Genomic DNA, 12791 nt, shown 5'->3' with positions numbered 1-12791 from the left:
GGCTTCGGAGGGGACTCCTTTTCTCTTGGAAGGAGGGGGTTCGGACTAGGCAGGGGGCGAATTAAGGTCTTCCTCCTCTCCCCCCCCCACGAACATTTCCTCAGCACGTGGGCTACAGCGAGTGTGAATGGAGGCTGTCTGCGTCCCGTCCCGTGTTTCAGTTTCTTCTCTCTTTTTCGTTTGGAACTTTATTTGGGTTCTGCTCCCTTCAGGTTATGCTTTTTCTTGATCCCCGGGGCCTGGTCTATCTTACTTGTTGGTTTCTGTCTTTCAGAGTTTTCTTTACGTGATAGGCAACCTGGAGAGCTTTCTTTTCCCCTTCTTTATCTAGTGTTTTTGCCCGGTATCTCTTTCCTCATGCTTTTTTGGAGAGTCAGGTCCACCTGTCTACCCTTTTCTTTAGAAAGAAGTCTTTCCCTTCTTCTCCAGATAGCCCTGAAATGTTTGGTCGCTCTTTTGTATCTGAACTTCTTCCTTCATTTACCCTTTCCCTGAAGCTGGCTGAAGTTAGGGTCTCCCCCTACAAAGCTTGGTGTCTCCTTCACCTCTGCTGATAGCACCTCTACCTTTCTCCTGTGTACGTACTCTTTCCAAACTAGCCCTTTCTTCTTTAGGGGACCACTTGTGGATCCCTTTCCCCCCTTGAACTCTTTCTGTAAGTCAGTTGCAGGAACTCATTTCCACTTCAAGGAGGAAATATCCCCAGAAAGGGGAAGAAAAGGCTCACTCAGAGTCTTCGAGGGAGCCAGGGACACAGAACAGAGTTATATCCAACTCTGGGGGACAAGTCCAAGGTTCTTTCAATCACAGAGATGAGAAAACTGAGGTCTAAGGAAGCAGAGGCATTTGTCTATAGTAGTCCAACAGGCAGCCATGGGGCAAATAGGGAAATGAACCCAAGTACTTTGATCCTAGTCTCACCAACAGACTCCCTAAGAAAGTCCTGAAATTGAGCAGGGTGTGGAACTATGCCAAACCTCCCTCTCTGTGGTTTTGGAACCCTACTGACCCAGTTCTCTGGGACCAGGAGCTGGAAGGACTGGGACCACTAACTCCCCTTCTTTTTCTGCCTCAGTTCACAGGTTCCTTCAGCTGGGCCTCACGTCTCCCCTGTGGCCACAGCCTAGTGGTTCTGTTTCCCGACTCCCAATATCGCCTGCTTCTAGGTTCTGGAGCTAGCAATCCAGGCTTAATCTTCTGGTCACATTTTAAAGAGGGGGAAATCTGCTATCCAGAGAATGGCAGAGACTTGTCCCAAGTTATCCAGCAAATCCAGGTTGGAGCCGGAATCTCAGCACAGTAGCCCTATTCAGAAGGAATGTTTACAACGGGGAGAGGTCTAGGTTGGAGCCTTGGTTCTATTGCTTACTAACTATGTGACCTTGGGCAAGTGATGGTTCCTCTCTGAGCCTTATCCCTCTTCCTTTTCTAGAGAGAGATGGACTAGATGATATGATATCTGCCGTCCTGCTCAAGTTTGCCATTTGCTAGGAGGATTGGGAACTTTCTAGACTTGTCAGGTCACCTTACCTCGAAGAGAAGGAGGCAAGGACTTTGCCAAGGTCACCCAACTAAGTGGGGCCAAGACTTGAACCCAGGGCTCCTGTCTTTCAGCCTGTCATCCTAGGTGATCTGGAATCAGTGTCAGAACCAGAAATGGTACTTAGCCATTCTGGTCCCCTGATTTCAGAAGATGTGAGCTCCTATCCCTCTGGGGCCTCAGATGGTCTGCAACAGTTGTCTTAGCCCAGATCACTTCAGGGATCTCCTGGCCCTAGCTGAGCTTGTGAGCCCAGGGTTCCTTCCTCTAAAACTAAGCTCTCCATCTTTCTGGTGGACTTGTAGTCTAACTGGGGTGGGAGTGGGTGTCCACCAGTGAATTCCCTCCAGAGGAGGGATGAGAATTAGGAGAAGACCCTGAGTGAGAAGATGATGTCTAGCCCTTTGTAAGGGTGTAAGACTGAGCCCACTGGTTTTGGATCCTTGTTTTCCCAGGAGCAGAGGGGAGGTAGGGCTGGGCCTATCTAGGGTCCTGGATTCCTGAAGGGAAGAGGAAGTTTGATGTGGCAGTGGGCACTCACCTTGAGAGGACATCCTGCACTCTCTGATCTTGGTGGAGTCTTTGAATGCCTCAAGCATCTGTGGGTGTCTGTGTCTCTGTGGTCTCACTTTAAATACAGAAGCATCTTTTGAACAGCTACAAGGTGGTTAGGAGGCTGAAGGTGGGGTGGGGAATGAGTGAGGGTACATATGTTGAAGGGATCTGCATCTGCCCCACTAGCTAGGATAGCAGCCATGAATGTATCCTAGCACTGTGAGCTGCTTCCTGGACTCAGTCTGGTGAGAACTCTTGATGTGTGTGTGTTTCTAGCCACATCTGCTCTGATCCCAGTTTCCCTCTGTGCCACGGACCCCGTGGCAGCATCCCTTCATGGTATTGGGAGAGAGGTGCGTGGAGTTCAGCAGTAGGGTGTCAGCCTAGAAACAGGTTCTAGTCCTGTCCCTGTGTGTGATCTCTTTTATTTTTGCTTCTGATCTTTTCTAAAATGGGGAAATGGGCTCAGGATGGAAGGAGGCCCTGGTCTGAGAGTTGGGCAGGTTGGACATCTGCATAGAAGCTTCCATGATTGTATCATCTTCCATAAATCCCTCTCCTTTTCTATTTGACAAAGATGTGTTTTGAACTCGAGGGCTTCCGAGAGCCTTCCTCTTTCTGACAGTCTTTTGGCCAGCCTTCTGAGGAAGAGATGGTGTATGGGATCTCTTATGTGAAAACTCCACCAGAGACTGATTCTCTGCCCCAGGAAGCAGGAGTCCTTAGGTGGAGGTGGTTGGGTTTCAGATCCTTTCCAGCCTCAGGCAGAGAAGGGGGTTGGCCGAGGAAAGCTGAGCCTCCTCAGAAGAGGCAGCTTCTGTATTATTCACACTCAGGTAGTGGCTGGTCCCAGAGGTTGAGTTTCTCCCCCTTACGGATATGGGATCTTGCCTTGAACCTTGGGAAAATGGCAGCGGGGTGGTGTGAGACAGACAAACTATGCAGGAGATTCTGAATTCTTGTCCCTTGCTCCTAGCAACTCTTCCCAAGCCCTGAGCTCTCTTGCCTCCTGTCCCTCGCTCCCTCAGGAGTCCAGCTGTGCGTTCCCTTCGGCCACCCCTCAGCGGTCCTGCCACGCGACACGCAGACAAGGTGAAGGGGAGGTGAGTTCTCCAGCCCAGACCCCATCTCTCAGCTCATCCTCTTAACTTCCCCCCGCTTCACAGAACGAGACAAGGAGAACCGTCATCGTAAGCGCAGCCATAGCCGGAGCCGCAGCCGAGACCGGAAGAGGCGGAGTCGCAGTCGAGATCGTCGCAACCGCGACCAGCGAAGTGCTTCTCGGGATCGGAGGCGGCGCAGGTACCAGGGGCTCCCCAGTGCTTGTGGGTAGGGGTTTTGTCCTTTCTGTGTGCATGCATGGCTCTGGAAGGAAATGTGGAGTCTGGGGTTTGTTGGTGTTTACCTCTGTCCTCAGACGTGAACGGGTTCCCCTAAGTTTGTCCGAAAAGATTAAGTGTGTAAGTCAAGTCAGATGTTTGGGTTTGAAAATTCAGCTTCGTCAGTGAGACAGGGGCTGAGAGGCCTGCAAGCTCAGCCACAGGAAGCCGAAGACCCCGGTACCAACCCAGCAAGTGTGGTCTGGGGCCATGTTGAGAGCCCCAGATTCCCCTTTAATCCTGCCAAGGCATCCCCAGGCTCCTCTTGGATGGGCCCTGGGAAGTTTTCCCTTCTCGCTGACCTGAAGTCATCTCTTTGCGACATGGCCCCATTGGGCCTGATTCTGCCCTTTAGGGCCAGTACAGTCGTGCCTGGTTTTTCCAGATGATGGTGCTTGTGTCCCTTTCAGTCCCCTTTAATCTGACCCTCTTCAGTGCCAGATGGTTGTTGGGCAGAGCTCCATGACCTTTGCTGGGCTGCAGCATTGTGCTCCGTGCTGGGCGCCGTGTAGTAGGAGGACCCAGAACCAACTGGGGGGGTATCCAGAGGGCGAGGAGCAAAGCCTGCGACGTCCATGGGGACGTCTCCCTCTGGCTTTTTGTGTACCTGTGGTCACCCGGTGTTTGGCACAGAGGAGGAGGGGAGGCCAAAGAGAGAGCTCTGGACTGGGAGGCAACGCCAGGTTCAGGTTCTGTCTGCTGCTTGTGGGCTCACAGGCATGGGACACATGGTCTGGCCTGTCTGGCCCTTGGAATGAGGTCCCTGCTGTCCTTTTGGACTCAAAAAATCCTATGATTTCCGAGGAAGAATTGGGGGGCAGCTCGGGGGTACCATAATGCACAGAACTGGAGTCAGGAAGGTGACGCCACTTCTCCAGCTTCAGACACTTCTAGCTGGGTGACCCTGTTTGTCTGTTTCCTCATGTGTCAAATGGACTGGAGAAGGAAATGGCAAACCAGCACCATATGTCTGCCAAGAAAGTCCCAAATAGGATGATAGGGAGTCAGACCCGACCAAACAGCAGTAACAAAAGACTTGCTTTATTCTGGCCCCAGAGGGCAGAACACAAAGGGTAAAGGTGCAAAGAGAGATTTGGGCCTAATCGATCCATGGGCAGTTCTCTCGTGGTGGCTTTGTGCCAGGCACACTTCCTGCGCCCAGGGGATGGGGCAGAGCAGCTGCCTGGCCCTGGGAGGGTTTTCCATCCCCAGAGGCACTTGGAGACAGGCAGCATGCCAGCTTCTAGGAGACGGGGGCTCTTGGACCATCAGCAAACCAGGAAACATATTTCTTGTATATGTGCTATGTGTCAGGCACAAGGTGTACATCTGTAGTTCTGCCCTCGAGGCGTTCTCTTGGGACAGGATACGTGTTTACCTGTAAGTACTTGGAAAATATTGACACAGCAAGTAGAATTCCTGGGGAGGGGGAAGAAAGGCTGCCATGGAGAAGGCAGAGTTAGAGCTGAGCTTTGACAGGACCTTGGAGTGCTCAAAGGCCACAGCACCCAAGGAGTGCGTGCAGCTAGAGGGGATAGCATTGGCAGAGGTGTGCAGTTGGGAGACGGCTCCATAGAAGCTGGGCCAGGCCGTGGAGGCCCCCACGGCCTCCTGGGGCCTTTTCACCTGGAGAGTTGGGTGGTTGGTCAGAGTCAGTCAGCAAGCATTTATTAAGCACCGGTTGTATACCAGGCACTGTGCTAGGCCCTGGGGATAAGAAGCAAAAAGTGAGACTGGTTCAGACCATTTCTGTGTCCCATTGGGGGTTGGCTTCTGCTTTCTGTCTTTCTCGGGGTCTCCAGTGGCTTTGGGCTAAGGAGAAAGCTCATTTTTGTCAAAGAAGCATTCTTTGTAACTTGATCATCTCTTCTTGGCCACTTGGTATCCTTTGACCCTCTGGAGGTTCCTCCCCTCTCTTCCTCTCCAGTTATTTTGTCTCCTCTTTCCTTTTCCTTTTTTCTCTCCTAGTCATCCTCTCAAGCCTGGGGGGATGTCCAGATTGGGGGGTGAGGGACAGGGTAGGGGCTTTATCTCAGCACACCTGCCCAAACCCTGTACTCACAAGGGCGGGCTTCTCCTGTCCCTTCTCGTGTTCCCCTTTCCTGTTTGGGAATGAGGAAGGGGTGGGAGCTTGTCTGTGGTCATCCTGTCCTGAGCCCAGAGGGGCTCTGGGATATGGTGGGGGGGGGCAAAGGAGAGAGGATACTCTCCAGCTGCTCCTCCCCACACCTCTCCCTCCCCCCCCAGCAAACCTTTGACCAGAGCTGCTAAAGAGGAACACGGTGGAGTAATGTGAGCCTCTCCCCCTCCCGCCTTTCCCCCAATGTCCATCCCCCCTTTCCCTGGCCCCCTATTTCCATGAACATTGGGGTGGAAACGTTCCCAGGGCTGGGGCCCCATCTCCCACATCCCCCTCTTTCCCTTTGGAGAGAACGGAGTTGCCTGCGGTGGGAAGGACTGGGTGGGGGAACGGACAAGGGGTCCGTTCTGGGCTAAACTGAGGCACCCCCTCTCCCCCCCATTTTGCCCTTGCCTCCCCTCTCCCCAGTCGTTCCCCTCGTCATGAGAAGAAAAAGAAGATTCGTAAATACTGGGATGTCCCACCACCTGGCTTCGAGCACATCACCCCCATGCAATACAAGGCAATGCAAGGTGGGTGTACCCCTCTCCTGGGGTTGGCGTGGGCCTGGGGGCCCACCCCTATTTGGGGGTCGTGAGGGCCTACTACGAGGAGAGCCCTCCTGGGGGAGCTGTTCAGTGGGGCTGCATGTGGGGGGGTTGAAGGTAGAGAAGTGGGGTACCATGTGGGCCTCAGGAGGTTTTTAGATCAGGGCTTGTATTGCCCAATTTGTAAGCCTGGTTCTTTGTCTTCTCTATCTGCTACCAGCTGCCGGTCAAATTCCAGCCACTGCCCTACTTCCAACCATGACCCCTGATGGCCTGGCAGTGACTCCCACACCTGTGCCTGTGGTTGGGAGCCAGATGACCCGGCAGGCCCGTCGACTCTATGTTGGCAACATCCCTTTTGGCATCACCGAGGTACTGCCCCTCCCTCCTTCCCTCTCCCCTTCTTTCCCCCACAACTCCCTGGAATCCACACGGGTCAGACCCTCCCCCCCCGGCCCCCTTTCACTGCAGACGGATGATGGCGCTGTTCCAGGGGCCGGGGGGGTGGCCCTCCTTTCCTCCCTCCCCTTCCCCCCCCCCACCTCCCTTACCCCAGGGAATACACATGTGCACCTACTGGAGAGAGGGACAGAGACTCACGCACGCCGTCTCCCTGACCCCCGTTTTTTCTCTTGTTCTCTGGCGCCGTCTCTTCCACTGCGTTCCCTCCCGTCGTTGCAGTTTTTTTTGGCCCCACTCCCCATCCCGCGTCCCTCTCCCCCCCCTTTCCCTCCGCCCCAAGAATCCCCAGATCAAAGAGTTGTTTCCATTTCTCTTTAAAGTGAAAATTGTGGGGCTGAGATCCCTCGTAGCAATTTTGCTACCGTCGTCCAAGGCAAGTAAGGGCCATTCTGGCTTTTCTCAAACCTGCGCTTTTTGCTACATTTGATAAACTAGCCCCCGGAATCCAGGGCCAGGCCCCTCCACATCACTCTTCTCTCCCTCCCCCTCCCCGTCCTCTCCCTCCTCTCTCTGTCCCTGTCTGCTCTTGTGCTCGCCTCTCGGTTCCTGCTTTTCTCCTCTCCCTCTGCTGCTCACGCCCCTCCATTGACCTGGGCCGGCTCGGCCCCTTCTCGGGGCGCCCCTGCTCTGCCCTGCTCTTCCTTCTCCTCTCCCTGACGTCATCTCCCCTGGTCCTTTTGGTGCTTCCTGCCCACAATTTCTTCTCTTTCCCTTTTGTTTCTTCTGTTCCTCCCTCTCTCACGTTTCTGTCCATACTCTTGGGCCTTTTCTTTGGGGCCTCGAGTATTTCCTTTCTCTGTAACCCTTTCCCGCTTCTCTTTTTGCCTCTTACCTTTCTCTTACGGTTTCCTATCTTCCCCTTCAAATCCCCACTCTCCCCATCCTCCCCTCCCACTCCCTCCCACCCTTCCCCTCCCCCTACTCCGTGTCTCCCTCTCTCACCCCACCCCTCCTCTCTCCACCTCCCCGCCCCCCCCTTCTCTCCTCTCCCCCTGCAGGAAGCCATGATGGATTTCTTCAACGCTCAGATGCGCTTAGGGGGGCTTACCCAGGCCCCTGGCAACCCGGTCTTGGCCGTGCAGATTAACCAGGATAAGAACTTTGCCTTCCTAGAGGTGAGCTGGAGTGGCGTGTTGTGAAGGGGCTGCTTGATCCCCAGCTCCTGTGAATGAACCTTGGCCTTTTGAACCCCATTGGGTCATCTCAGAACTCCTCTGGGGTGGTCACAGTCTCCGATTCTATTTTTTTTTTCTAGTTTTCTTTTTTGATGAGGCAGTGGGGTTAAGTGACTTGCCCAGGGTCACACAGCTAGTAAATGTGTCTGAGGCTGAATTTGAACTCAGGTCCTTCTGAATCCAAGGTCGGAGCTCTATCCACTGTACCACCTAGCTGCCCCAGAGGAAATACCCTCTTTTTTTTTTTTTTTTTTTTTTTTTAAATTTGGTTAGGCAGTGAGGTTAAGTGACTTGCCCAGGGTCACCCAGCTAATGAGTGTTTTATGCCTGAGGCTGAATTTGAACTCAGGTACTCCTGACTCCAAGGTCGGACCTCTATCCACTGCGCCACCTAGCTGCCCCCACAGTCTCTGACTCTAGCTCTGCTGCTGACTTGTTGAAAACTGGTGCAGCTCTCTTTCTCTTGTCTGGCCTCTGTTTTCCCAGTGAACGGTGAGATGAGGGAAGGCATTGTGATTAGCTTCTGATAGTCCGTGGCGCTGCATTTCTGTTTCCTTCCTTCAGTTCCGATCAGTGGACGAGACGACTCAGGCCATGGCCTTTGATGGCATCATCTTCCAGGGCCAATCACTCAAGATCCGGAGGCCCCATGACTACCAGCCACTGCCTGGCATGTCCGAAAACCCTTCTGTCTACGTGCCCGGTGAGGGAGCCCTAAATCTTAACCCTGCCTGCTGTGTTAATCCCCAGTTAGGGATCCTTTGGAGGGCCTTGGAAGTCTGGGTGGACCATGAGCTCAGTAAGAGTGGATAAAGCGCTGCCCCAGTCAGCGGTAATGTATCAAGGCCTCGTGTCCAGAGCCCAGGGCCAGAGTCCCGCTTTAGCCACTTTGCATTTGGAAGAGGCCTGGTCCAGTTCTGTTATAGAACTAAGCTGCTGGCCAGTAAGTATCCAGAGGCTATCCAGGTGGGCCGGACCCCCAAGGAAGGGCTGGTCGAAGAGGGAGCTTGGTGAGGACAAAGAAAGTTTGGGGGAAGGGAAGAGGAGGAGGCAGGACATGCCGCCTGCTGCCTTCGCACATCTTCGGGGCTCCACGTGGGAGCCGCCAGGAGCAGGGGGCACAGTGTTCAGCCTGGGCAGCTCCTGAGGTGTTGTGGAGTGGGATTCCTTGCTGGCAGGTCAGGCCTGGGCTCAGACCCCCCACCCCCCGGGACATTTCCTTCTTGCTTTCTCTTCTACCTTGGCGTCTTACCTTAAGAATGAGATCTCATTGTTAGCCAGTCAAGTGGGGTCTTCATTGAGCAAGATACTGAGGGGTTTGAGGAAGCCCTACACTGATTTGGGGATTCGGGTTCAGGTTTGCATCCCAGCTCTGCCTGCACATCGCTGGGCCTCAGTTTGTACATAAGTTGTTCTGACCACTGGTAACGAGCCCAGTCTTTACTCCTGCCAGAGCCCTGAACTTGGGGGCCTATCTGTATTCTGCGGCTCCCTGGAGTGACCTTAAGCAAGCTCTTAGCTTTTTCCTTTGTGAAATAAGGAGGTTGGAAATGACGGTCCCTCAGTACCTCCCACCAGAAAGTCAGAAAATGGCATTTTAAAAGTGGGTCATCACTTAGAGGGGCTCTTGGAGGGGGTCACGCCCAACAAGGACCTTCTGGCCTTTCCTTAGAATCCAGAAAACCCTTGAATGTCAAGTTGGCCTGTGGAGCTTTGGCCCACTCCTGCCGTGACCGCCATTTCCGGGCTGGTCTCAGACCTCTGCCTCCCCTGGCCCTGGGGCAGAGTTCACCCTTCTTGCCAGGGTTGCTGCTGAGGAGCGGGCAGGCTTTCGGGCAATCGTAACTGGCCTTTTCCTAACCCAGGGTCACACCCACAGTGGGAGCAGAGCCCAGATCTCTGCAGTCCAAATGGCCGGCTGCCACGGGCCCTGCCAGCTGGTCGGGGTCTGCCCCCTGCTGCGCCTGGTCCGGGAGATCTGCGCGGCCCCCGAGCCTGGGCCTCACCCACGTGGGGCAGATCCTTGATGTCCGTCTTGGGGGGAGGGGGTTAGCACCCAGAGTCTTTGCCTCTCCGTTGCTGTTCCTGGGTCCGTGGCCCCAGATCACTCAGAGCGGAAGGTGGGATTTGGGGGGTGGACCCTTGGAGGCCCGCGTGGCCTCGAGCTGAAGGGGTGCCCCTCTCCTTCCCGCAGGTGTCGTGTCCACTGTGGTCCCAGATTCTGCTCACAAGCTGTTTATTGGGGGACTCCCCAACTACCTGAATGACGATCAGGTAACCACCTGCCGACTTCCCCTGTCACCTGCTTGTCCTCTTGCTTTCCCTCCCCTGACTCGCTCCATTTCGTCCCCGCCTCCACCCCGCCCGCCCGCCACCCCCCACTTCTCCACCGCAGGTAAAGGAACTGCTGACTTCCTTCGGGCCGCTCAAAGCCTTCAACCTGGTCAAAGACAGCGCCACGGGCCTCTCCAAGGGCTACGCCTTCTGTGAGTACGTGGACATCAACGTCACTGACCAGGTGAGTGCCCCCCGGGACCTCTGCCGGTGGGCCCTGCGTGCTTGCGCTCCGGGTGTCAGGGAGGGTCGGACAGCCCCCCGGGACGGGTGGGGAACAGGCCTTCTGCCCCTGCCCCCACTCCGGTACCCCTGGGGTACGGGGAGGTTGGGGAATTTGGCCCCTGACCCACACTCCCCCCACGCCCGCCCCACCCCCACCCCACCCCCTGCAGGCCATCGCGGGGCTGAACGGGATGCAACTGGGGGATAAGAAGCTACTGGTACAGAGGGCTAGTGTGGGAGCCAAGAACGCAACGCTGGTGAGCCCTTCGGCACGTCATCTTCCATTGGCTAGGGGGCCCTGGGGGGTGGAAGGGGGGTGGGATCGGGCTGGGAGGAGCTGAGAGGACAGGCAGGCCAGGCAGAGGGCTGGGCAGCAGCCTGGGAGGGGGCGGGGGGTGTGGGGTGCGGGCCTCCCCCCGGGGTGCGGAGCGGAGCCTAGGAGTGGAGCGGGGAGGAGGGGGAGGTCAGCCAGAGCAGCGGCGGGCAGGGGTCGGAGGCTCCCAGGCCCGCGGCCTGACCCCGCCCTCCCGTGCCCCCCCCCACAGAGCACGATAAACCAGACGCCGGTGACGCTGCAGGTCCCCGGCCTGATGAGCTCGCAGGTGCAGATGGGCGGTCACCCCACGGAGGTGCTGTGCCTCATGAACATGGTGCTCCCCGAGGAGCTGCTGGACGACGAGGAGTACGAGGAGATCGTGGAGGACGTGCGGGATGAGTGCAGCAAGTACGGGGTGGTCAAGTCGATCGAGATCCCCCGGCCGGTGGACGGTGTGGAGGTGCCGGGCTGCGGCAAGGTCAGGAGGCAGTGCGGGGCGGGGGCCCGGCGTGGCGTGGCGCGGCTCGGGGCGGGGGTTCCGCTCGGGCCTAGCCCCCAGCTCCTCTCCTCTCCCCCACCAGATCTTCGTGGAGTTCACGTCCGTGTTCGACTGTCAGAAGGCGATGCAGGGCCTGACGGGCCGCAAGTTCGCCAACAGAGTGGTTGTCACAAAGTACTGCGACCCCGACTCCTACCACCGCCGGGACTTCTGGTAGAAGCAGCCGGGGAGGGGGGCCGGGTCAGGGGGCCGGAGCTGGCTGGGGGATCCCCCATCCCTCCCCCCTCACTCGTCCCCGGCCAGGAGAGGAGGAGGAAGAGGCGGCGGCCGGAGGCAGAAGGCAGGGGGGGCTGAAGCTCTGGGCAGGGTCGGGGCTGGGGTGCGGACACGGACACACACACACACACAATACACACACACACAATACACACACACGGGGTGGGGGATGGGGGAGGGTACTGGGGGGGTGGGGTGGGCCCCCCATCTCCCCTCGCGGTAGGGACATAGCGTGTTTATATTTTACGGCCAAAACTTTTTTCAATTTTGTTCTCCTGACCCTCGTCTTCTGCCCGCCCAGGACCATAAAGCCCTTCTTCCCGCCCCGCCCCCTCCCTGGGACCCCGCCCCCTCCCGTGATGGTTTCTTATGTAGTAGAGATGTTGTTTCTCTCCGCCCCTCCCCCTCCCGTCCTCCCCGCCCCTTCCCCCTGGCAGTTTCATATTTGCTAAAGACGAATTTGCTCATTAAACATTTTGTTGTATTTTACTTTATGGCGCGTCCGGTGTTGACTCGGGTGTCTTGGCGCGTCGGCCCCCTCCCTTGCCCACGTGGGCCCCTCTAGTCAGTTACACCTGCGCGGGGGGAGGGGGAGACGGCCAGGTGTGATGACGTCACGGGAGGCACGCTTTGCGTTCCACTAGAGCCGACCCTATTCCCCCAACCGGCCCGGGACCTTCCTGTGTAAAGTGGGCCGATGAGGGCGGGGCGGGGCGGGGCGGGGTGGGGGAAGGGGGCCGGGAGGAAGTGCCTGGTCTTTTCAGTCCCACCCCCATCCATAAGAGGCAGACAGGGCGGTGCGGAGTGCCCTGCTCGGCCCTGGCCGGCCGGGCGGCCTGAATGCCGTCGAGCCGGTCCAGCTCTCGGTTTGTGGCCTGCGGCCTCCCTCGATCCTCGGCTCCCGCCCTGACGGTGCGTCGCTCTAGCCGCTCTCCTCTCGGTGGTTGAGGCGCCGGCCGGAAGTGACGCGACGCGGCCTGCCCCGGCGGGCGGCCAGCTGAGGGAAGCCGGAAGCGGACGGGGCGCGACTTCCGCTTCCGGCTGTCCTCTTCCCGGCCGCTTCCCCTGCGCTCGGCGGCGGCCCCCTCCCCGCCCCCTCCCGGGAGCCGGAGCCCGAGGATCCCCGGGGTGAGCGGGCGAGGGGGGCGGGGCGGGGCCGGGGCTCCCCCTCCCCGGATCCCTCAGCGCTCTCTGGATCCCCCGTATCTCTGCTCCCGCAGGTCCCTCCCTGTCTCCCCCTGCCTCTGGGCCTCTGCCCCGTGTCTCTGCTCCCCGGGTATCTCTGTGTGTCCCCTGTCTCTGGCTCCCCGGGTCTCTGCGGGTCTCTCTGTGTCTCCCCTGTCTCTGGCTCCCCGGGTCTCTC

At 57.3% G+C, this 12791-nt stretch overlaps 2 protein-coding genes across 5 annotated transcripts in view; both read left to right on the top strand.

Annotated features, from left to right (window-relative positions):
* U2AF2 (U2 small nuclear RNA auxiliary factor 2) overlaps window positions 1–11922 on the top strand; it is a 12576-nt gene extending 654 nt beyond the window's left edge. Inside the window, exons 2-12 of one of the 2 annotated variants that reach the window (XM_027860034.1) lie at window positions 3262–3397; window positions 5722–5766; window positions 6023–6126; window positions 6362–6513; window positions 7602–7718; window positions 8343–8481; window positions 9973–10052; window positions 10174–10296; window positions 10508–10594; window positions 10883–11131; window positions 11235–11922. In XM_027860034.1, coding sequence (XP_027715835.1) covers window positions 3262–3397; window positions 5722–5766; window positions 6023–6126; window positions 6362–6513; window positions 7602–7718; window positions 8343–8481; window positions 9973–10052; window positions 10174–10296; window positions 10508–10594; window positions 10883–11131; window positions 11235–11369 — 1367 coding nt within the window. In that variant the 3' untranslated portion in view covers window positions 11370–11922. Of the gene's footprint in view, window positions 1–3261; window positions 3398–5721; window positions 5767–6022; window positions 6127–6361; window positions 6514–7601; window positions 7719–8342; window positions 8482–9972; window positions 10053–10173; window positions 10297–10507; window positions 10607–10882; window positions 11132–11234 lie in introns of both variants that reach the window. The other variant, XM_027860033.1, reaches the window with a different exon arrangement.
* Window positions 11923–12480: 558 nt separating this feature from the next.
* The window catches only part of EPN1 (epsin 1), an 8022-nt gene continuing 7711 nt past the window's right edge, over window positions 12481–12791 (top strand). For all 3 annotated transcript variants that reach the window (XM_027860086.1, XM_027860087.1, XM_027860085.1), the window contains exon 1: window positions 12481–12556. The gene's annotated coding sequence lies outside the window, so the exon portion shown is untranslated. The remainder of the gene's footprint in view (window positions 12557–12791) is intronic.

Source organism: Vombatus ursinus, unplaced genomic scaffold (genome assembly GCF_900497805.2).
Source record: "Vombatus ursinus unplaced genomic scaffold, bare-nosed wombat genome assembly UNPS02014175.1, whole genome shotgun sequence".
Taxonomy (NCBI): Eukaryota; Metazoa; Chordata; class Mammalia; order Diprotodontia; family Vombatidae; genus Vombatus; species Vombatus ursinus.
The sequence above is the reverse complement of the archived record's forward strand: the minus strand, read 5'-3'. Positions and strand labels throughout refer to the sequence as shown.